The following is a 25,323-nucleotide window of genomic DNA, read 5'->3' on the forward strand; positions in this document are numbered from 1 at the left end:
AGAAAGAGGAAGAAACGTGGCGAAATAGAGATATTTCTCCTTGTTACACCTCCCCTGGGAACGTGAGATTTTGGAGCATCCTCAGGTTTACAAGTTCCAAAATCCATGGGAGTTGCGTGGGAATACCGTGCAATGCCCTCGAACGCCCCCCTAGTGCAGAGTAAGGCAACACATCGATTTGCTTTGTGTTGCCTTACTCCAGATTTTTGAAGCCACTCAAAATGGCTTTGCGTGGCTTCAAAAATCTGACTTAAGGTTTGCGATGCAAACAAGGACAAAAATGTGGCCCCTAGTTTCTTGTAAAAGTCTTCAACTCAGTACACTCTTTGTCACCGAAAATCTCTTTGACTTTGAATTCAATCTTCAGGCTACTGTTGTGGAATCTTACCTAAGAAATGTGATGTACTGAAGTGGACTAATACATTAAAGGGATTAAGTTAATTTCAGGATCCTTTTAACCACACTGTGGTAATCTTTCATCAAAGTTTGTTGTAATGTGCTTGTCTTGACTCTGTTGAGATTTATTAAAGGTTTTTTTTTTTTTACAAGTGTCACATTAAAAAATACTTAGCTCAGCATGAGAGCAGATTGATCATTTCCTTTCTCATTGTGGCTTGCAATAAATATTTTCTTGTGATTACTGATCATGATTTGCTTTGGTATTTCAAAGAGTGTCGATATGTTTGCAGGGTTGAAAATGCATTAAGGCCTTTGCATTCCTCAGCCTTACAGGTCTACTAGCAATGGTCATAGGAGGGCACCATATTGCATGATGTGATTGCAAAAAAAATCTTGCTGGTAGGAAAAAGAGATCGCTTATGCACCAAAATGTTACTTCACGGGGCTCCAAAAATCAACTTCAGTGATGTAACTTGAACAGTCTCTTAGAAAATCTATTAAATTGTCAAACCTAACCAAATGAGAGGTTTGTCCTTTTAAAGTGCATTATTTTTGTAAATGGTGGATATGATGTTTGATGACATATTTAAATATGTCTAGATATCATTTGAATGCATTTCAGATTGATAAACATAAAACAATTACAATTATTACTGTGAAAGGTGATTGCCTCATGTGTTATCTCCTCAAATTTTTGAATATGAGATTCTTCATTAGATTTAAAGTTAGCCTTGGCCACAAATTATTATCTATTGGTTACTTTTTAGACTATGGATTTATTGCTTATATGCAATCTGACAACCTGTTTCGTCCTTGCTATAGTTAGTATAAATTAGTTTGTTTCTTTATGGACATGCTGTACTGTGTGGTTGTTACTGCTGAGCAATGGTTTCAGTATGTTGTGTCCTGACTAATTTACATTTTTCCCAATTAAAATATATATTATGTTTGTAGTTCACTTTCATAAACAGAAATGATAAAAGCGGGCCAACATGAAAAGCTAAACTCAATAGGTTTACTGGGATGTATCTGAATACACATAAGCCAATAATTTGGTGGTATGCAGGTAATACGTAAATAGTGTTATCAATTGTACATATTATAAAGACAGAGTTAGTAAATGGTTCTTCTCCGTGCCTACCGTACATCTGCAAGGAGGATCTACCATCCCTTCTGGGACTATAGCACAGTAAATTTGTTATGGTTTGAATAGATGCAGAACGCATCAATTTAACACCATGTTACTCTCCAAATACCGAAAGGTTTTTTGATCCAGGGAATAACTGTAGGGCAAGACTTGTGTAAACTTTGCTAAGTATAGAGAACACATGTTTTCCTAATAAATTATTGTACATGTGTAATGGAGAGAGAAATCTTAATTTATGAAAAACCCTTTTTAAGAAATTGAAAAAAAGATTTTAACTCTGCATTGCTTATGTCTATAAATGGATGAAACTAATTTTTTAACAAATTAAAATCTTTCACATATGACAAGCTGGGAAAATGTATTTTCGAAATTTTTCATGGAGAAAATGTTTTTGTTTATCTTCCTAAAGTAAAACATCAAAAATGTGCCAAAAGGAATGGCCTTAATTGTCTGCAGTGCACAAATTGTCTGTACTATGGCCGCCCACGTGAAGTCCTTGCTTGACGATGTCAGTTACCAGGAATGGAATGGGTTGTTGGAGAGCCTAATGTACAGAACCTTATGCAAGATTGGATCGCACTACAATATTGTCTGTTGGGCTAAGTGTTAAAATGAACGAGTAGATAAAATTACCATAAATACATTGTTGATACTTGTTTGTGATCATTTGATACTTCTTGAAGGTGTAGTTTGACTTAAAAAGAAATAAAGTCATCAACTTTTGTAGGGACTGAAATGACTAGGCATTTCCACTTAACTCTGACAGTTTCCCCAAGCAGTAATAATGATTTGTTAACTTCCTGTACCGCAGTGCAATATGAAAACTTCTCAAGTGGCAAGTAAATGTCCCACTCAAACGTTGACATTAGGAGTTACTGGCCAATGGGAAGACAACAATGGGGAAATCCTGCTAAAACGCGCTGGGCTTTATTTTGAGTGAAAGGGTTAAAACAGAAAAAAATCTATCACTTTTCAATATTTCACAACAGAAGGCACCCCAATACATGGCTCCAGTGAGATAATTTGAAAACCAGGACTCAAACTTTTTCAAAGAGCACTGCAAATTTCTAGAGCACCACCAAAAAGTGCACGCATTGACAGGTGCTTATTGCTTCCCCGCGTATTTGTTACCTAAACTAGTCATAGTTTTGTTTTGAAAAGTAAAATATGTGATTTTCTACTATAAATATTTTAAGTTCCGCCGGATGCAAACCATTTTTCCGCTTATTTAAATATTTTTTTGCCATTTCCCATTATTTTCCAGAAAGAAGAAATTCAACTTTTGACTTTGTATCTTCACTTCTGTGCTGGATATACAGGCTTCATTTCTTGTCGCCTTGTGATGTCATCTCCTGCTTCAGTGATAGAAAAGACAGTTTACAACTTGGCAGACAGGCTAACTGAGGGGAACACTTGCAAACTAGTGATAAATAGGCGAAAGAGTTTTTACCGGGACAATTTCGCTAATGTTAAATCATTAGTAGGAAGACACAAAATGTATTTTTGTGAGAAGTGCGTGTCCCCAAAACATCTTTTCAGCTGTATGGTATCCCCACAGAACATATTTTACTCATCATCTGTCATCTCCCACCCTTGAAATTCTACCAGTGTTATCGGTAGAGTTAACACATCTCAAATACATCTTCACAGAAGGGCATTTTGTAATGACAAAAAAACAGCGATTCTCAATTCAAGGTGCCATATTGTTCTACTGACTAGAAAATATCTCTATAACTCTATAAGAGCTTTACTATACACATGACACGTAACAACTGTAAAGAGAAGCCTCTGGGGTAACCCGCAGCTAACGAAAAAAGCGCAGCCGTCGTCAGTTCATAGCTGTGGGATGAACCAGTCTTTCTAAAAATTGTTACGTTATGCACACATCCTTTATTCTTATGTATTATATTTATATCTATATCATATATGTGTGTATAGATTTGCAAAACAGATTCACACATGATAATATCAAACAGTTCATAAAACTGTGCAAATGCCGGTGTGTCACTGATTGCCACCTCTTCCCTTCTTTTTCTTATAACACAGCATTCAATTCACATTAGTTGTACTCTTGACATGCCACTGTGACACTCAGGTCACAAAGCAAGAAAGCAGGCCCATCTTCCCAAATGTGTGTCATATTTTGGCCCAGCTTTCTAACATTTTGCGTTGTTTTGCTTCACATTTTAATGCAGCCCTGATGCAAAACGTGTTTCCCGATTTACTTAGCCACCCAAATCCTGATTTGCGTTTCTTTAGGCAGTTTAGTAAAGAAAAAGTAATGCAACGCAAAGCACTGCTTTACTTTTTGCTGTGTCAGGGAGCTGTTTCATGGGTGGAGCATGGGTGTTCCCATGCATTGACCATGGATCTGACACAAAGCCAGATTTATTTAAGGTTGCAAATCTGTGTTCAGGCTAAAATGTTGCGCCTACCCAAGGCTGGCATAACAAGAAGAAATATCTTTAGCTCTCCTGATAACTTTTTTTTTCTGTGTGTGCAGCACATATAGAAATAGAAATATGCCTCTATAGGTTGTTTTTTGTGCAGGATTATACCATAGCTGAACAAAAAGTACACTGCTCGTAAAGCTGACTCCCTTGCACCATGGTACAAGGGGGCCTGCATTGGTCCAGTGCACAAGCAGCAGCACTCTGAGAGAACATAAGTGGGCCATATCGGAGTACATTTGGAATATTTGTGCTCTCTCCCTTTCACACAATGCAGCATAGTAAATTGCCTTGCTGTTTTGTATGGTGTGAAAGGTTAGTAAATCTGGCCCTCCATTCACTGTTATCATTTTTTAGGTTATGGGTCAATATTTGATGCCAATTTTCTTGCTCCTACAACCAATTATTTTTTCAATACTTCCAATCGGTCTGCATTGTGTCTCTTGACCGGCCACTGCACTATGTTTTTCTGTACACAAGATTATCCTTTTTTTGCAGAAGTTATACTTTTTTGTTACAGTAGACATGAAAGTCCATGAATGTTTTGCCCATGTACTAACTGAAAATATATGGCTTATCAGTGAATTATCATTTTGGTTGAATTGGGTCTCTAGTGACAAGGAGTACTGTATTGCTATAAGTCATTAACAAATGCGAACAGCTTTTTTACACCACAAATATGTGACACCTCATTTTCCTTTGCCAATTTCAGAGGAACATGGCCTGTTTTGTATGTACATTTTTGTATGTACATTTTTCTTAATAAAATTATTGGAGAACTCTCTTTATTTCTTTCAGTGCTAATGCTGAAGACCTCCAAAACTGAGATATAATTCTTTCTGTACTGTACAGTGCTCTCGATAAGTGACTTCGCTTTTCTAACTTCTATAGCTACAAGTACTGTGATGTTTCTTTGCCACTGCTCATTTGCTCACGCTAATACATAGCAATGACCACACATGTGATGTGGAAGGTTTAGTTGACTTCTGTCATGGCATAGGGGAGACCCCTAAACATGTTGAGAAACAGTACCTTTATTAACAACCTCTTTTACTCATGATAAATAATCCCTTTGCTTCTTGAAAGGAAATTTTCTGTTGGACAGATTTTTTTAAACATACATTGGGGAGAAGAAATATCAAAACAGGAAACTGGGGTCCTTGTTCCCACTTTTCATCCACCTCATACTGTAAGAAATGGGTTTACGTAGGATAATATTTGGGTAATGTAGGGTAATAATTAAGTGGCATTGGGTACCCCAGTAACCTTTTTGGAAATATCAAGGTTTGTATTATTATGAGATCAATCTGAAATGACCACTAACTCTACTATCAACTTTGTGCCTCATCTGGGAATAATTTCTGTAAACATGCATGTGTATATAGTCATATTGAATTTCTTTGCAATTATTTAACCCTTTGTTCTCAAGTTCTCGCTACCTGGTATTCATTCTGATGACCAAATTGTAGAAAGGTCAGTTATACAGCATTTGTATGGCTAACATGCTTACCTAGATTATGCCCTGGGAAGGCAGTAGCCATAATCTTTATAGGGAATATGTGTATTGGCAGTCATTGTCACGAATGTGAAAACAACTGGCATGTTTTGTTGGCAGAAAGCAAACACCACGTATCAAGGAAAGATGTGCAGTTTAGGAGTGAGTGAACAGTAGCCGACTTCTGATTGTCAAGAGTACCATCACCTGGATTCAGCGGATGCTGTAACCAACACGAAGGATCTTCAATGTTTTGACAATAGACAACCATCAACAGTACAAGAGAAATCTGGCATCAGGTTGAGCGTGCAAGCAGAAAAAAGAGCTTTAAATATGTATATAAGAGAAGAGCATCTGTGCAAAATATGCCCCTCCTTCTTCAAGGAATCAATCATTCAGCGCTGCTTGCCTCAAGCTGTGCTTCTATCTTGGCAATGCTGAGCACCACTAGAATCAAAGACACCACGCAGACTCCTACAGGATTCTGAAACTTTTGAGTACTAAATCCTGAAGCATTTTTTTCAGACCACAACAAATCTCTGGAAGCTCACTCCTCTTGCAACAATCCAACACATTATAACTTTAAAGTTGGAAATATTCTATCACTAAATCTAAGACAATAAAGTTAAAAACAGTAGAATTCACGTTTGCCTAACATTTCTTGCTTCAAGTTGAGAAATGGTGCATTGGTTGGTGGAAGTTATTTTTCTTGAGTTTGCTTCACCTATTGTCTTTTGTTGTTGAGCTGCAAAAGCAAGAAACTGCTCCACCACTTTCTGTGGTACATTTTGTTTTGTCCCTTGGATTCATTTAATCTGTGACCTTTGGATATTCATGGCATCCAGCATGACTAGCAGGATCCTCAAAAGGTGCCAGAGCGCTCTAAAGCAACAGGACGTTGCTACCTCCCATCCTTATTCTCATCGAGGAAAAAAATGAACCAGCACAGACAATAAATTCTTCTTCTTGATTCAGATAGTTCTCAACTGTCTCAAGTCATAAATTAGATTTGTCTCCCATCAAATAATTTAAAAAAGAAGGAATTAGAGTAGACAAGTTCTGTCTGGCTCAAAGCCAGCTAGCAGCCAGTTACTTCTGAATCTCAGTCATTGTTCAAATAGTACTAAAAAGAGAGGATGGGGACAGGGTGGTTTTAGGAATTTCATATGGCAGATCGTCACACCAACATAGGAGTGTTCAAGATAGTGCCGAGAGGAGTTTAGGATTGACAGGGGCAGAAAACTCATGGAGGCGAGACTCCCATGAACAGTGAGCAGTCACAACTTCTCGGTGCACCACAGGAAGAGACACGAGCCGCGTTGTGTATATTGCACAGGTAAAAAGGAAGTCACCCTGGACTACAGTCTATCCACTCACATCAGTTTCCCCTGCACATTGGCAAGTTCACAAACGTGAAGACGTTGAATTCCGTCAAGATGGAGAAACACAGGAAGATGCCATACAGGAAAAGGCACGTCACTCCAAGCTTCTTGTCCAGCTTCCATTTGTTGATATGGACTCCGCATACCTGCAGCAGGGATCACAGGGAAAGAAAGTTTAATTTTCATTTGGTCCCAATGTCAGAAAGAAACACAAATTTACCTTGGAAGTGCCTAAAACTAGCCTTTATGACAAAATAGAATAAGACATGCTGTTGTATCTAAAGATGAAAAAAAGACATTATATTTGCTGCTATAAGATTTCAGATATTTTTTTCCCATAAACAAACGTATGAGCTTTTCTATGCTGGCTTTTATTGTCCAACTGCCAGGTCAGATTTATGAAGATAATGTCCTTCTTTTTTAGCTGTGTTTGCAGCCCTATGTTAGCTTCGTGCTGTACTTCCAGGTCACTGTTGCCTAATGTTGTTCCCGATTATATTATGAAAAAATACAGCAAATAATAAACAATTATGGAGGAAATAAATGCTTTACGTAATTTGAAAACAGTGTTGCTTATAATTCTGAGGCAGAAAATCGAACTCTATTGCTACAAAACTTGCTACCTAAACAGAACTAAATTCTGTGAAAAATGCAAACATATTTGATTTGATTTATTTGCCTCAGCAATATTGAGCCATTGCTATAAGGGAAAATGTTTTCAGCATTTTTTATGACAAGTTATATTTGTAGTCAAAGTCAAATTGCCTGATTTGTGAAATGTGGGTTGGGAGCGTATTGTGGTGGGGGGTCATAGGGCAATCAGAGGCTGCTGAGCTCCAATTTTATGTCTTTTTAGGGTCGAGTCTGCGTTGCATGCGCTCGCGCATGCGTATCGCAGCGAGACGCTTTAGTGTTTAGAAAAGGGCTCGGGGCCCTGTCGAAGTCACGTCCGTGTTTTTCATTGGTTCGTGGGCTTGCCCATTAAAATCTGCTTGCTTTCAGTAGTCTAAGGCATGCATACGTCATGCCTTTTCCGGTGGCTAGCCCTCCTCGAGCGCATCGACCAAGTACAGAAAACATTCGAGGCTCGCTTGGCAGAAGTCGAGCGTTTTACATAGTTAATTGCACTTTTTCGGGTTACGTGAATAAATGCATTTTTGCCGATAGGTGAAAAGTTGGGTTGTGAGTTTACAACGCGATCAGCTCTAACATGAGCAAACGCAAGACGTGTTGCATTGCAAATGACTGTTACTTCTGGTGTTGGGGAGAGGGGTACAGTACTGTGGACCCGAAAACTTGGTGCTACCTATCTATTTTAGCACTCAGATCTTAAGTTAGTTAGGCGGAGCAGTATAGGGCGCACTCAGAAAAATGCTGTGGCCTAGAAACTGAGAATTAAGTGAAGCACAACAATAACACTCAACTGAGTACCCAGACACTGTTTTACTTTAAAAAGGAAATGCACTTTATTACACTCACAATTAAATGCTATGCACAGAGTTATAAATACGCACAAGCTGTTTGGGAGTTTAAAGCCCCTCTTAATGGGGCCTCCCAGAACGAAGGTACTGTAAGGTGCCTACTCAAAAACATTATGACAGAGGGCTGTTGACCCCCTAAAAGTAGTATGATGAAGCGTGTGCACTGACAGGCAATACACCCACTTAGAGTAATTGCAATAACATGAAAATGTTCACAAGTTCAAAAGATAGACCTACGGACTATGTCAGGACATTCGAAATTCAAACTAAATGCATAATGTCTGGGACAATGCATTTCTCATTTGCAGACCACTATGCTTCTAGCTTTTACATTAAAACGATGTCTGCATTTAAGGCCATTGAGGCAGACCTCAAGGCACATTTACATAAATATTAGGTCTATCACTAAAGACATAGGGCCTTATTTATACTTTTTGGTGCAAAACTGCACTAACGCAGTTTTGCACCAAAAAGTTTTGCACCAGCTTGCACAATTTTTTAGCACCAGCTTGGCACCATATTTATGGAATGGTGCAAGCCGGTGCAAAGGGTAGGCTAGCTTAAAAAAAAATGACGTTAGGCAGTTTTGAGTCAAAATAAATGATTCTGACCAGATTAGCATCATTTTTTGACGCTAAGGGGCATACTTATACTCTGTTTGCTCTGAATTAGCGTAATTTGTTTTTGACTTTAATTCAGTGCAAAACTAACTCCATATTTATACTTTGGTGCTAGACCCGCCTAGCGCCAAATTTATGGACTTAAAGTCATTTTTTGAACTGGAAACCTACCTTGCCTTAATGAGATGCAAGGTAGGCGTTCCCGTGCAAAAAATGACTCTATGGCCTTAACGCCATATTTATACTCCCATGCAAAAATGGTGTAAGGGAGAGAGGAGGGGGTCAAAAAATGGGGCAAAGCTTGCTTTGCCCCATTGTTTAAGACCTGGGTCAGGGCAGGCATTAGGGGACCTGTGGGTCTATTTCCATGGTGGAACACCATGGAATAAGCCCAGAGGTGCCCTCCAGGCCCCAGGGGCACCCCCACCCACACTAGAGGGACTGCGAGGATGGGGGACCCCATCCCAGGTAAGTACAGGTAAGTGCATTTTATTTTTGAAAGTGCCATGGGGGCCCTGAAATGGGCCCCCATACGTGGCACAGGGTGCAATGGCCATGCCAAGGGGATCCCTGTCCTCTGTGCTGGCCATTGGGGTGGTGGGCATGACTCCTGCCTTTTCTAAGACAAGAGTCATGTGGCATGGTAGATTTAGCACCATAAAATGACGCTAATCTGGTTAGAGTACATTTTTTTTACTCTAACCTGCCTAAAGCCATTTTTTGGTGCTAAACCCTCTTCTTCTATACTGCCAGCCCCACCCGACTAAAGTCATTTTTTAAAACTCTAGCCTACCCTTTGCACCGGCTTGCACCATTCCATAACTATGGTGCCCGGCTGGTGCACAGAAATGGTGCAAGCCGGTGCTAAACTTTTTGGTGCAAAACTGAGTTAGTGCCGTTTTGCAGCAAAAAGTATAAATAAGGGCCATCATTTTGTAAGTTTGCGCCACTTTTGCGTCAAAAAATGACGTTAATGCGGTGCAAAAAAAGGATAAATCAGGGCCTTGGTGCTAGTTGGGTTTAGCACCAAAGTATAAGTATGGAGTTAGATTTGCACCGAATTAGAGTAAAATAAATGATGCTAATTCGGTGCAAACAGAGTATAAATATGCCCCTAAATATGGCGTTAAGGACATAGAGTCATTCTTTGCACGGGAACGCCTACCTTGCATCTCATTAAGGCAAGGTAGGTCTCCACTTTAAAAAAATGAAAGCTCGGCGCTACACCTTTCCATCGCGCACCTCCCTGGTTGATTCAGAGATGTGCGATTGTAGCACATGTTGGTTACTGGGACACGAGAGCAGAGCCAGAACCAGCTGGAGCAGCATGTTTTAGAACAGCTCTCGGGTGCAAGGAGCACTGCCAGAGTTGAATAAGGCACATAGCACATCATATGGAAAAGCTAGGAATATTGTAGCCCACATGTCTGTTGAGGGAGGGGCACAAAACGACTGGGGAGCATTAAAAAGAGGAGAACAAGCTTTTAGTATTTGTAGAGGGGGGGAGGGCTTACCCAGGGATTACAGGAACCTGACCTCCAGGTCCACTGTCCAGTCCCCATGTTTGCGGGCCAAAAATCCACTATCAGGTCAAGTGCAGAACAAGAGAAAGCTGAGAGGAATAAACACTCCCATAGGTCTTTATGGGCGAAAGGAGCAGGAAACTCAGTCTCAAATAGGACGATGAACATTACAGGAATAAGAATTGTAAGAAAAGGGTCTATCCTGCCCAGGGGTGTAAGAAGTCTCTGGAGTCAGCCCTAGGGTGCCCAGAGATCAGGATTTCCCCTTCTATGAATTCCTTGTTTAAGATCATGTATAAAACAGATAAAGCTCCCGAGATCAGACCTCATGTGGGGCAGCTGGCGCTCACAGGATTAGGTTCTGAAAGCACAGAGGCAAAGGATGGGGGGTTTTCTCCAACCATAGGAGCTGCAGCAATGTCACACCCAGACCACAGAGAGATGCAGTTTCAAAATGGTCCGGCCACATCTATTCCCTTTTCAAATAGGTTTCAGGTCCTAATGGACTCAATTACAGAGGAATCAGAGAAAGAAGGTGACTCAGGTATTTGTCATCCAGAGGCTGGTGGGGGCTCGCAGGGATATCGTGAGTAGCCCGAGGGTCCCCTTTTAGTGGAATTGTTATTGCCCCTAAAATCAGACATAATACAGAAATTTGGGACCTTTGAACTGAATAAAAAAAAATTGTGAGTCTGCCAGGCCTTGGGCGATAAGTTGGATTCTTTAGCACATCAATCTGACCTCCTTGAAAAAGGGGTAGCTCAGACTAAAGAAACTTCACTGAAGAACACAAGGAAAATTGGAAATTTACAGCTTCAGAACAAGCAGCTGAGGGAGGATGTGGGATGGCTAGAGATACATTCTAGGAGAAACAATCTACGTCTATGCATTTTCCGCATTTTAATGAGAGCCCCAGGCATTAGCTCTCTGGCCTGCTGTGTATTGCAATGCTCCCAGCTGCTGGCCTGGAAAAGTTCTTGGATAAGTTTGGTTACCCCAAATTCTTTAAACAGGTTCGAATGAAGGTTCTTCTGTCTGCACTTAGGATTTGTTTTTTCGTAAGGAAAACAATGGGAGTGCAATACTACTCAGATCGGGCTCCTATTTGGAATTCTCCTGGATTGGCTAAAAGATAGTCTTAGCCAACCATTGCAGAAAGCAAACTTTAAGAACTGGGGAGACTTTAGAGTTGCAGAGGCCCTTATAGTGTGGCAAAATCTACTGAAGTGGACAAATGGGGAATTGGCGAAGTTTGAATATCTACAGTTGAGCTCATGTTGGGGGTGGGGGGTTGCTGCAAAAATGGCACAAGGAAATCTAACAGATTTCCTTGAATCATTTTTTTTCCGGCTCTTTTAATACCTGCTCATAGCAGGCATTAAAATAATTGAATTTTGTAAGTTTGCGGCACATTTGCCTCAAAAAATGACACAAATGCAGTGCTAAAAAAGTATAAATCAGGCCCTCAATGTCTTGTGATCATTCAGTAGTCGGTAGAAGACCAGCAGCAAAGCTTGAATCTTCCTTTTTGTTGACACTACAAGATATTCTAGTGACCCCTGATGCTGCCATATCAGATAAAGGGCCCGCCCAGCCCCGCTTTCCGAGTACATGCTAGAGAAATGCCTGGCCCAGTCACTGGCTAAAATATTGCTTTCAATAGAGCATGTACCTTCCCTGTTTCCAGTTGTCACCAAATTCCAGAATGAACAGTGATCTTTTGATCTTGCAGCCTCAAGAAGGTCCTCGCATTTTTCCCTTTCCCCTTCTTTTTTGCCACCTGAAGCTTTTTTGTAACAGCACCTGGTGGTCAAAATCATGGGTCTGACTTGTTCCTTTACTGCCTTAACTAGTTTAGACCTAGCTTCTCTACAAGTGGCATTGTATCTTGAACAGAGGCACCTTTCCCCTCTAGCTCGCCCAACCTCTTTGTTTATAAACAACTGGCTATTTGCTGCTGCTACTGCCTCCAGGGCCTCCCTGAACCTCCAATAGGTCCAGTGTTGGCAACCCCTCCAAAGAGTCATCAACCAAGCTATAAATCCTGCTGATGGACTACTGCTAGTATAGCACCCTACACCCCTTGACCCTGCGCATATTACTAGCAACTAACAGTCTCCTGTCAAAATTTGCATCTGTGGCATTGGTGTTTACTTTAATGGTTATACTCAAATTTAAAGATAGGGCATTATGATTGCTGTCACAAAGTGGAACCACTATCAAACCAAAGTCTGACATCTAGCATTATATAATGAATTAGGCTTTTGTGGTTTACCCTAATAAATGTATGTGCACAGAGTCTATCGGAAAAGGTTCGGCCATTTCATGTGCACCACCCCTGGTTCAGAGGAAGAGCATTTATTTGAAGCACTACAGTTGACCATTCCTTAATAGGTGAAATGCCTAGCTCAGAAATACGTCACAGAAGCGTCTTCATCAGCCAAAAAAGCCCAACTATCAATACAAAGGTTTTCATATTGGCAGTTGAATTCATCACCCACTATCTTTCTTGCAGCTGGCGCTATTATAGACAGGTGGGCGTTCAAGATGTCTAATACATTTGACTCAGTTTTGGTGCCCGCAGACCTTGACTAAATGTTATAGAAGTAATATGTCAGGTCACCAGGAACAGTAAGACATACATATAGTATGTCAGAGGAGTCCACCTCAACATCCTTCAGCTAGCCTTCAGTGGTGGTTTTCACCCACATCGTTAGATCCCCTGACGGTCTACCCAACCCCCATGAAATCACCAAGCTTAAAAAAGTTGACAAACCCTGGGAGAAACAAAGGCGACGAAGCCCAGGCCTCCTGAAAGAGAGAAATATCAAAGTGGTTTTTACATTTGCATCACTCTGGACTTGCCAGTTTAGAACCAAGGCCTGCTACATTCAAAGAAATTAACTTGTTTTGTAGATTCAGTAGAGGAGAGGCCACCATTTCCATGGCGCCAGAAGATTGCGACCCTTGAACAGCATTAGAAGGATCTGGTTGGTCTAAACTATGATGCACTGCAGGGTGTGCGGAGAGAGAACTAGAGAGAGGGGAACTGGGGGGGCAAATGGTTGACCCCAGCACTTTGGGCTTTTGGAGTTTGGGGGACATTGGCTGCAGTTTGTCTTTAAAGAGTCAATCTACTCCTTCTAATAATTTAAACCAGTTATGGATTGGAATTGAAGAAATATCACTGCCTCTGGGCTGGGAGAGACTAAAATGGGCATAGTGCATAGTAGGCCACTGCGTCTGCTGATGGTTAGTTGCCTATTGAAGTACCCCAAAGGACCCCAAAGGAAAAGGCTCTATACGATTGCTTGCCTCAAGATTGTTACATACCTGGCTATAAAGTATTAGTCGGGCCAGAGAGGGAAACATAAAATTAACAATAATGCAGTACCCTTCACGATCTACTCTGCCTGAACCCTAACCATGCTACCTGCTGGGTGAGTACTATGTTAAAGGCCTGTGACAAGGGAAAGTCTCTGTGTTTTACAAGCCAGCCTGGAGTTTTTTTAAATAACTCATTGTGGAACTCTCTCTGATAAGCATGCTGCTTTGGTTCTCTGCTTAATATTACAACGTTTGAGCATGAGAGTGGTGGAAGGTTTACCCTTGGGTGCCTTGTTCCCCTTGCACAGCTGCTCAAACTACAATCTGTTGTGGTGGTAGTACCCTCACAATTCACCCTTACCTTGCTACATTGGAATGTGTCCTGTTGGGGAGGAGGAGTAAGAGATGAGTGGTCAGTGTCCTGGAGACCACAGGTCTGTTGTGGGATAACTGCTAATAGTCCCCTTTCCTGCTGTTGTGAGCTAGAGGAGGCCTCAGTGCAGCTGATAATTTGCCAATCCCTTACAGGTCCTCCCTGGGCGACCCTACTACCAATGGAATCTTTGCGGTTGCCTACATCTAAATAAGCACTAAATCCCCTTAAGAGGGATGGTTCTTTTTCAATAGATTCAGGTCAGGTGAAAAGAGGGGTAAGTTCAATCTGAAGGAGATCTTTCAAATTACTCATGCGATCTACTGTGAGTTGCTCAACCCACGCAGGTTTGGGCATGTGAACCTTACTAATGGGATCCTCACTAGAAGCCCCTACCAAGGCCTTAGTAGAAAACACAAACCTAGTGGGTGTTGGGGTGGCAGCCATGTTGGATTGGTGTGGTGGATGTCTGACTCACTTTACTCTCCCTGGATGCTTTTTGGCTGGGCTATTGAATGGGGGCCCAGGGTTGGGTATCAGATTTGTGGCAGATTCCTGCAGGGTGCAGCAATGTGGAGAAATTAATTACTCATGGGAGTAGGGGTTTCAGGTAGTCAGAGAAGGACTTAGCCCCGGCAATTGCCCCGTCTGGACGGATAGGCAGTGTTCTGTGAGTTCTGACTCTGTACTGAGTCCCCCCATGGGCCTGTGGAGCATCCCATCTATAGAGATTCATAGAGGCAGTGAGTATCAGATTCTGCGCCAAAAGAGAAAAATAAATGGGTATTGTTGGTGTAGTAATGGGAGCCTTCATAATGGTTCCTAATCAGGTGCATTATTGGGGTAAGGTGAAAGATGAAAAGTGTACAGCTATACAAGATGCTTGAGGCACACCATAAGAAACTGGGTGAAATGTAGAACGGAATGCACCACCACTTGACGAAATAAGGAAAGCCAATTAATGAATCACTTTCGCCTCCCTCAAAGAAGAAAGGAGGAGGTGGTGTGAGACAGTGTAATTTTAAAGCTGCAGATGTGTTGAGGAGAACCAGCATGCATGTTCCACTCAGTCAAAAAAGACGTGGAGATCATCAAGAGCTGCATGCAGCACAGATCTAATTCAGGCGTTGGGTCAAAAGGCAGCTTGTGCTGTGTACAAGAAGCAGTTGTGGAAGAAAGGTGCTTGGCACTGTTGCGCAGGCAATTCTTGAAGGAAAAAGAAGCAGACTTAGAGCCATAAATGGACAGAGTTTGGGGATCAGAATTAGCTTTTTCTGTAAGGATCTGATGGAGCAGATATGCTAATAAAATACATTTCTAATGATCAATGCGTGTTTATTAATGAGAAAATTCAATAAAGAAACTGATATTAGAAAATAACGTGTGTAAGCAAAATGTGCCCACGGGGAATGGTCACCATGTGTATTAACAAAATGCTAAATAATGAGAAAAATTCATGTAAAATGCATTAATATATCATAACTGGATGTATAACCTATGTTTTGTGTTAATTCGCATTCTTAACTTAGCTGAACCAAAGGCCTGGTTTCACTAGGCCTTGGCTGCTTATAACGTGAAGACGCGACAAGGCTTACGAGTACTGGTAACCGGAGTGAAGGACCTTGAACTGTGCAGAGTTCAGATGTCTCTGCTAGAACATTCTGCAAATGTACCAACGGACAGGAGAGGATGAAGACAATTTGATACAATTATGTGTAGTGTAGGCTAAATGCACTTTCCCAGGACTTGAACAATAGAGCCACTGACTAAAGACTTGAATGCAACAATTTAGTTACCTGAAGGGCCGGATGATGTTCTCATCAACAGAAGGACCAATCAAATGAATGGAACTTGAAGCCTAAACTGGATCTTAGATTTAGTAAACAAAAACTATAGGTTAGAGTCAGAACTTCTGAGAAGTTCAACCAATTAGCAATTAGTGAGACGGACTGGGAGACCCTAATAAAAAGTAATGACAAGGGGAGCGAAATCAGAGCGGAGAGGAGAAAGTCGATGACTTCAGGAGATGCTGTCCGAAGTGCTGATAATTGGGCTTACACTCTGTGAGCTTGATACTTTGCTGACCACTGATGCCCTGGGGGTGAAGACTGACTCGTTGCTGATCCATTCTGGATAGGGAGCAATGAAAATGTGACTGACAAAATATTGTGCCTTTTCTTATAGGTGCCAACTGCTCTGTTTATGAATAGATGTTTCTCTCTTAGATAGTTTTTTCCAAATTAATGTTTTATCAAAATTATTTTTGCATGAAGAACCACATGCTGATGCTAATCTTGGTTAGGTAGGCTGACAGGGGGAGATGTTGACAGTGACAAATGTACTGACAAAGTTGCATTGCTGAATTACTCCCTTATTGTTGACAAATTGCTGACTTATCATTTGCTTTGATTACTTGTGTTTGTTTTGGAGAATAATGTTTTCGTGATGATTAATAAAGCTTGATTAATAAAAGGCAAATAAAGGTCTTGACTAGAATTGTAATCAATAGGGAATAAAAACTATTAACCTTTTACAGTGAGTGATGGTTATTCTTGTTAATTAGGGTTTCTATTTTATTCGAATGTTGACACTGATTATTTAATGTTGATTATTGGATTAGTATTCACTGCATGACTAGGATACTCCATGCGATTCAAAAGGTTCATCGACCTATACGCGTCCCCTTGTAAGTATACTTACTAAGGACCAGGTGCGCTAGCAGTTTTTGGTAGCAGCTTGATGGTTGGTTTCCTTGGAGAACTAGTTATGTGGTGATATTTGGTTATGGTACTAGTTTGAGTAAGGATTAGTTGTTCGTATTTTATGAGGTTTGCATTTTTTATTCTAAAATGGCAATTGTAGCAAGATGATGTTCCCTTAGGCCCAGAAATGACTTTCCCAGATCCTGGATCCTGCTACTAAAGTTGGGTATGTTCTAGGCATATATTGAGGTAGTGTGAAATAGTAGGTTGCGCTTGCATAGGCTTAAGCAAATTGCAGGTGAATTTGATGTATATGAGGTAAAGTAGGGAGTCTGCGTACTCCAGTCAAGGTTAGTAGGAGTGTGCGTACTCCACAGTGTGAGAGTAGGGAAGTCTTCAAACTTCATATGTATGTGGCGCTTGGTGCTCCAAAATTATCCATGTGGTTGTTAGTGATGTACGGACCCTGTGTGTTCTAAAGACTCTGGAGTATATTGGTATGTTTCTATGCCAGACGGACTTGACCGAGGCTGACAAATAAATTGTTAATATTTTTGTTGAAATATGCTTATACATCCTGAAAGGTCTTAAGAAATCTAGGTGGCCAAAAGGTCGAGGATGAACCTGTTCGAATAGTGGTGAGTTTAACTACATTTGATTCAAAGATAATCGGAGGCGAGAATGAGAGTGAGACTTTCAGGTTAAGTGGGATTAGAAATTGTGAGAAATACCTTGACTTCCAATGTTGCAGGAGGTAATGTATTGTAGATGGTTTCAAGTTTAGAGGACAAACAACCCACTATTACCGCACAAAGAACATAGGAACCAGAAATTTCAGATTGCATGTAAAACTGTAGGGGGCAGTCAGAGACTATTTTAAAAAGTGTCTGGCATGGAATTGGGGGGCTTTATGAAACGTTCATATTAGGAAGTCCACCTACCGCTGTGAAATACATCCTTACATTTGTTGCGCACAGCAATGCAAGTTAGTTTATCTTCAGAAGTAAATGTTTTCTTCTATTGCTGTTCCTGTTATTTTCACTTTAGTTTAAAGGTATTTGATTCTGGATTATACCAAGGGTCCTGCATTTTACATCTGTGGGGATTGCTGTTTTGAAGAGGGTCCATTTGATCAAGTCCACCGATGATCCAAGAGGTAAACTGTCCTGGTGCCGATGAGGGATCATAATGGAAAAATGCAGGGCTGAGCCACTTATAAAGCAATCTTAATGATTTTATTTCCATTCCTATGGATGGTGGGACGAGGTTCCATTTAAGCACTAGGTAAACGAAACTAATTTCAACATGGTCAGGACAAATATGGGGGGGACCAAAGATGAAATTGTTAAATGTTCCTTGTGTGCACAAAATACGATCGATGGTATGGACTGCATGGTGAGAAAGATTAACAAGCCATTGTTTTAGGTCTATAGAGACGAAGGAATCAATTAAATGATATCTACCATTTCAGGCAGATAAACATTAATGTTAAAGTCTCCTACTAAGACAGATGACAAGGCCTTCAAGAAACAAGGAGAAATAAGAGCAAATCATACCCAACTAAGGCCACATGAAAAAAGAAAATGTCTGCTCTAGTTAATGTAGGAGCCTGTAATAGCATGAACTTGTAATCATTTTCACAAATAAATGCAAAAACGCCACCTGGGCAGCTTATCTTATCTTTATGATAAAATGGGGCATAGTGTGAAACAGAAAGGGCAACGTTGGGAGATGAATAACCTGGATTTCATAGTAAACAAACTCTGGCTGATTGTTTGTAAAAAGATTGCTGAACTCTCTGGATTTTTTTACTCAAAGAATGAACACCATTGATCTACATCAGATTTAGCCTGAAGAGTAGTGCCAGAGCTGGTACAATGAGTATCAGCATGCACACCAAGTGATGGAAGCTTAGAGCATACCAGGAAAATTGTCAGAGTTCAACTGAGAGAATGTGGCCAGGCATTAGAAAATACGTTATGGTTAGGAGAATCGAAGTGATCGCAAGATGGATAGTTTGGACTAGAGTTTTGTGCCCTGTGTATGGACGATGCAAGGATAGGTGCTGACAAGGTGGTGCACCCACTGCACGTCTTCTAGGCATATCCCTTCACATGCTCTATCGCCGCAGATGAGGCCAACATTAGGAAGGAGGAGCCTTGGCCAAGGTAGCAAAATAGAAAGAAGATAGGGGCAGTCAAAAACAGGAGCACAGAAATCCTTCTGCCGAAGGAGTACTGGGAACTGAAATACAAATTAAATTAATTATGAAATCAATAAGTAAAAGCATGATTATATTTAAAATAAGAACGTTCAGTAGTGCTGGAGCACAGTTTAAGATTCAAGCAAAGACAAGCAAGCTGTGGTTACGGACTGCCTTTTACTGCATTTACTATGATGTACTGCCTGTGAAGGAATGAGAAGGTTTGTGAACAGTGTGTAACTTCATCAACAGATAATGATATTCATTTTGATAACAGACTGGATTGCATTAGCAAGCTTCCAAAGAAGGGATATATTTTAGTTTATAGACTTCACTCTGAAAAGTGATGACCACATTAAGATGATGACCTGCATTGTTAAGGTGACTATTTCCTTTGAATTGACCAAGAAATTGGTTTCTGATCAATGCTCTTATATTCATGAACTTTATCGATAGCTCAACTCACATTAGAACTCTATATTCACGAGACAGCTATCCAGTAGGTAAATGATAGCACACAAAGCATTGGGGCAAAGTAGAGATTGGATCTCTGAAAAGATATTGTCAATGAGAACTAAATGGAATTTTTTTGGACATTTTTGCACCCAAATGTCCAATGCTTAATGAGTCAGGATCCGGGGTGTTAATAAGTGAGGTATAACAAAAGCAGAGGATTGTTGTGGTAATAGTATATCACTCATTGATAGACTGATAGGGTCTGGAGTGGTGGAGAGGTTTTGTTTATTTATAAGAAGTGCTTAAATTTTGCCAGTGGTTGAATGTCATTGGCACAGGTGCTCATGTTTGGGGACCAGCACTTACTTTGCATCATAGGGAGTCATGCTATGCGGGACTATGACACTGCTTATCACCTTTTCATTCAGTTCACTACTTCAATCTTCCAAGAATTTTCTCAGGCGAGACTGCTCATTGGAGACTGTATCTGACACAGGAAGTGATTCTGCTGATCTACGGGCAAGGCTGATACTAAGAAGAGGGAAATAGAAGGCTATACTGCCTTTCAAGAAGGTGCCCCCAGACAACAGTCTGGAGACAACATAACTGAATAGGGGAACCTTCCTGCAACTGTTCAGGACACTTAGGGGCATATTTAGAGGACCCTAGCGCCACCTTCTGCCACATTAATATCTTTTGTTTCGACAGTAATGTGGCCCAATGAGGCCAAAATCCCTGTGCAGTATTTACAGGGTGGCGCAAAGCATGCACTGCGCCACCCTTTAACTCTCTGCGCTACATTATGCCTGTGCCAGGCATAATGTATGCAAACGGGACATTCCCCCGTTAGGGGAGCCAGTAAAATGGTGCAGGGAAATCTATGGGATTTTTTTGCACCATTTATTACGGCAAAAGGTGCAGCGACACTTTCCATAAATCTGCCCCTTAGCACCCCACAGAATATGCTAGTCTCCTGGGAGAAATGAAAGATGTGAAAACGACTCTAACTCAAAACGAAGACACAGTTGGAATTAAGCTGATTCTGATGCAGAAACATTTGGACTTGGTGTCAGGGAGAGTCAATGAAATAGAGGGATGAATGAGTTCTGCAGAAAATCACATTCGTACTTTAAAGGAGAGGAACAGAAACTCACTAATGACCTCAGGCATTCCTATTCTAGACTCGAGAATAGAAAAGGGAGAGACTGAGAGACCAAATTTTGACTGCTTGGCATTCCAGAGAAGGTTGAATCATGATGGAAATTCGTTTATGGAAGAGCTGATTCAAGAGATACTCATCATGGCTGTGCTGTAGAATGTTTTCTTGGTAGAAACAGCTCACACATCACTGGTCTCAAACAGGAACCTGGGAATAATCTCAGACCCAAAACTGCAAAAGTCCTGAACTGTAGGTTTAAGGCAACTATAAGGTGAGTGCCTAACCTGACTTCACAATTGTGGTTCACTAGGCTCACAGCCATGTTTGAAATGTTGAACAGGTGCACAAGGCAAAAACTATCTGATGTGCCATGATGCACCCAGCCTAGCCTAAGATAATAATGCAGGGCAGAGCTCACTTTTTCACCTATGCAGCTGCAGCACCTACATTTGTTGAAAAATTGATGTGATAATCATGACTTGTCTATCCTGCATCACTTTGTTCTATTACATGAAATCTTATTTTATGCCATAGCTGGAGCTTAATTGCTCTTCCCAAGTAGGCTGGTGTTTTACTGAACCTTGTTTTTCATATTTTTTCAAGAAAAGTCAGTGTTGATGGCTGACATGGTGGTTACATGCTTCCAACCATTACATTTCTATTGTGCACCATTAGACTCGTTTAGTGTCCCACCTTTCCCATGAAAGGAGACTGTAGTGGTTGGCAGGTGGTTATGTTGACGGTGAAAGGGGAAGGGTATTGGAGCTGGAGAAGAGAGGTGATTTCCAGCCCTGCATCACAGCTGCTCTGTAAAAGATGTATATCACAGCCCTTAAAAAGACAAGACAGTGTGGAGTTGGAGACCATGCCACAGTGTGAATCACATTAATAAAAGGTCCACAGCCCCTTGTGTCCCAAGGGTGTCTTTATTTGCGCATAGTGTGTCATGCTGGAATCGATCTGGTCATAGCAGGCCCAGATGCTTGATGCACACTGGAACTGCATATTTGACTGGTAGTAAGCTATATTTCAATCAGGTTACACTTTATAAGTTTGACATGGAAGGCAGGAGCTAAGAAAGGAACCTCTCACTGAAGAGGAGATCAAAAAGGTCACTTCTAACTTAGCCAAAGATAATTCTCCAGGCCCTGATGGTATCAGTATTGAATTCCATTATGAGTATTCAGATTTGGTGTTGCCACATATGTTGTGAAAGCATGAGGAGGTGCTATGTACTATCTAGTAGGGGAGTACTCATTCCGCTGTTGCTGAAGCAGCCGCAGAGTGTACCTCCTACAGGCCACTTTTGCTTTTGGGTAACAAGATATTAGAATAAATATTGGATAGTAGGTTGTTTTGAAAAATGTAGAATAACTTAAGAAATCTCCTCTCTAATGTTCATAATAATGTGGACCAGCACTTCCTGCAGTGGTAACAGCCCTCAATGCAGAGAGGGCCAGTGCTTAATTTGTGCTTGTTGTTTCATATTTTTGAGGGCCGGAGCTTATTCTTCGGCCTCAAGCACTTGCTGCGAGCAAAAGACACATATGGGAAAGACAGATGAAGAGAAAAACGAAAAAGCGTCACAAAGGGAGAAAGTAGAAAGATGCAAGAGTGAGCTGAAGTGGCAGGGAGTGGCTTTATATGGATTGAAGAGGCACGAGATGGCTTCAGGATCACGCCGCCTCAGTATTCCGTGTTCCCACATTTAATTGTAGGAGCCGTGTGTTTAAGAGGGCACCCGCACCTTTTTATTGACAAATTAAGCACTGGAGAGGGCATTTGATTCAGTCTTCTGTGCGAGGTTCTTTGTAGGATAGGAATGGGGAACTACTTCCTCTCCATGGTATGGTCAGACTGCTTAACACTTCTTTTTCTGCTAAGCTTTCTCCCAGTAGGATGTTTTCTAGAGACACCTATCCAAGTAGTGGAATGAGTCAGGGATAACCTTTATCCTCAACGCTCTTTGCCCTGGTGGTTCAAACTTGTTCCCGCGCTATATGGATAGCACATTCTACCCAAGGCAGTAAGATCTTTGAGCAAAAATACATCGCTAGCATATATGCAGGTGATATTTTGGCCCGTATTTATACTTTTTGACGCTAAACTGCGCTAACGCAGTTTAGCGTCAAAAAATTTTGCGCCGGCTAACGTCATTCTGAAGCGGCATGCGGGCGCCGTATTTATTGAATGGCGTTAGCCGGCGCAAGCAGACCGGCGCTGCCTGGTGTGCGTGGAAAAAAAACACGTACACCAGGCAGCGCCGGCGTTGGGAAAAGTGGCGCTAGGGCGTCTTAAAAATGGTGCAAGTCAGGTTGACGCAAAAAATCGCCTCCACCCGATTTGCGCCATTTTTAACGACGCCCAGACGCCATTTACATGACTCCTGTCTTAGTAAAGACAGGAGTCATGCCCCCTTGCCCAATGGCCATGCCCAGGGGACTTATGTCCCCTGGGCATGGTCATTGGGCATAGTGGCATGTAGGGGGACACAAATAAGGCCCCCCTATGCCACCCAAAAAAAAAAAAAAAAAAAATGTATACTTACCTGAACTTACCTGAATGTCCCTGGGATGGGTCCCTCCATCCTTGGGTGTCCTCCTGGGGTGGGCAAGGGTGGCAGGGTGGGTCCCTGGGGGCAGGGGAGGGCACCTGTGGGCTCATTTTGAGCCCACAGGCCCCTTAACGCCTACCCTGACCCAGGCGTTAAAAAGTGGGGCAAATGCGGGGTTTTTTGACCCGACCACTCCCGGGCGTGATTTTTGCCCGGGAGTATAAATACGACGCATTTGCGTCGCCGTCATTTTTTTAGACGGGAACGCCTTCCTTGCATCTCATTAAGCAAGGAAGGCGTTCACGCAAAAAAATGACGCTATTTGCCCATACTTTGGCGCTAGACGCGTCTAACGCCAAAGTATAAATATGGCGTTAGTTTTGCGCCGAATTTGCGTCTAAAAAAACGACGCACATTCAGCGCAAACGGAGTATAAATATGCCCCTTTGTTCTGCTCTGTTAAGCATTCCCATGTGAATTTGGCTTCGATAATGTTTGACAACATTTTTTCATGCACTTAAAATCTACTATTTTTCTGGTCCTCCTATGGAGGAATGGCCCCCTTGCATACATCACACGCGGGGCAGGCATAATGTGTTGAAGGGTTTGCGAAGTGGCTCAATGCATACATGCGCCACTTTGTAAATTTGGTGCAATGTTTTTGCCAACCTAACGCCACATTAGCCTTTGGCTATATGGGCCATTGTTTTCTCCTTCCTAACCTCTTTGTATGATTATCCTTGTGCCGTAGATGTTACAATACATGGACTATTCCCATTTTGGGAGACACAGGGCTAACTGGAGAAATATGAGGAGGTAGGGGAATACTAAAAAATGTGTGGATTACTGCTTTTCTGTGAGTTGGGTGGGGGCCAGTGGAGGAAGGAAGAGCCAGGCTTTGCTGTACACTTCGAAGGGTGCTATTTGAACCAGAGAAAGGTCACTAGCAAGGGGCATGGCACATCTCAGGAAGGAGATAGGACTAAGAGGAGAATCATAAAGGATAAGCCTGTGGCCCGGGATAACTTTTTGAGACACATATCACAGTGGCTAACATCCAGGTGTGAACCTCTAGTCACACCCATGGTGTGTATTTTGGGGAGGCTATCAGATCTGGAGGTACTCTTGATGTGACAGGCTGCCATCTGGAGGAAGGGCATGTCAGAGGAGAGGGCACTTCAAAAGGAAGCAGACCACCAACAAAAACTTCAAAGTCTCAGATTCTAACTCATCTTTAGTATCTGGAAATGGACACTAAGATGGGAGGTGAGGCCCCAAAAACTTAACTGTCAAGCAGCCAGTCGGCTGTGCGAGGAGGAGAAGCTCTGGAAGACTTCTGCCTGTAACCAGGAATGGGGACTAAGGGCTGCCATTCCCCCTGCTGGTGAGAGGGCCATCACCTATGGACTTGAAGACCCCCTGCCCTGGAGTACCAGTGCCTGCCCTCTTGCCAAGCTTAGAATGCTCAGTGAGGAAGAGGAACATGTTAGAGGGAGGAGGGTCTAGTAGGATATCCTGTCGATGTAGTGAGGTATAAGAAGACATCTGTTCCATCAATCAAGCTGTTGTCCATGTGCAGGGAAAAGTCAGTGAGCCCTGTATGCCAGAGGAAGGCCACGTTAAGTGAGCTGTGACTGTTGCTGCGCCCATTGTGTCATTGCCTATATGGCGAACCCATAAGCCAGGCCTGGCTGCTATGAAAAACTCTGTAGTGCCGAACAGAGCCATATCCCATGTGCAGAGCTAAGTCAGTGGCACGTATGCCAGGTAGGGCCACTGTGAAGAAGTGCTGCCTTGCCAGTCGGACCGTAGCCTGTGTGCTGAGCTAAGTTGGTGAGCCCATATGCCAGATTGGACTACCATGAAGACTGTGCTGTGCTGACTGGGTTGTAAACAGTGTACAGAGTGAAAACTGTGACCCCGCATGCCCGGGTGGGGGGACTGATTTTTGGGTCAAAGAGCCCCAAAGACCTTGCATCCCATATAGTGCTTTGGCCCTGGAACACTTTTGTCTTTCATAATGAACTGGAGTAAGACTCCTGGGACACCGAC

The 25,323-nt window shown here is 41.9% G+C and overlaps 1 protein-coding gene across 1 annotated transcript in view; it reads right to left on the minus strand.

Annotated features, from left to right (window-relative positions):
* Positions 1–544: 544 nt before the first annotated feature.
* SLC24A3 (solute carrier family 24 member 3) overlaps positions 545–25,323 on the minus strand; it is a 1,392,829-nt gene continuing 1,368,050 nt past the window's right edge. Inside the window, exon 17 of the mRNA XM_069234727.1 lies at positions 545–7,019. Within this exon, the coding sequence (XP_069090828.1) occupies positions 6,870–7,019 (150 nt within the window). The 3' untranslated portion in view covers positions 545–6,869. The remainder of the gene's footprint in view (positions 7,020–25,323) is intronic.

The sequence above is a fragment of the Pleurodeles waltl genome, chromosome 5 (genome assembly GCF_031143425.1).
Source record: "Pleurodeles waltl isolate 20211129_DDA chromosome 5, aPleWal1.hap1.20221129, whole genome shotgun sequence".
NCBI classification, from domain to species: Eukaryota; Metazoa; Chordata; class Amphibia; order Caudata; family Salamandridae; genus Pleurodeles; species Pleurodeles waltl.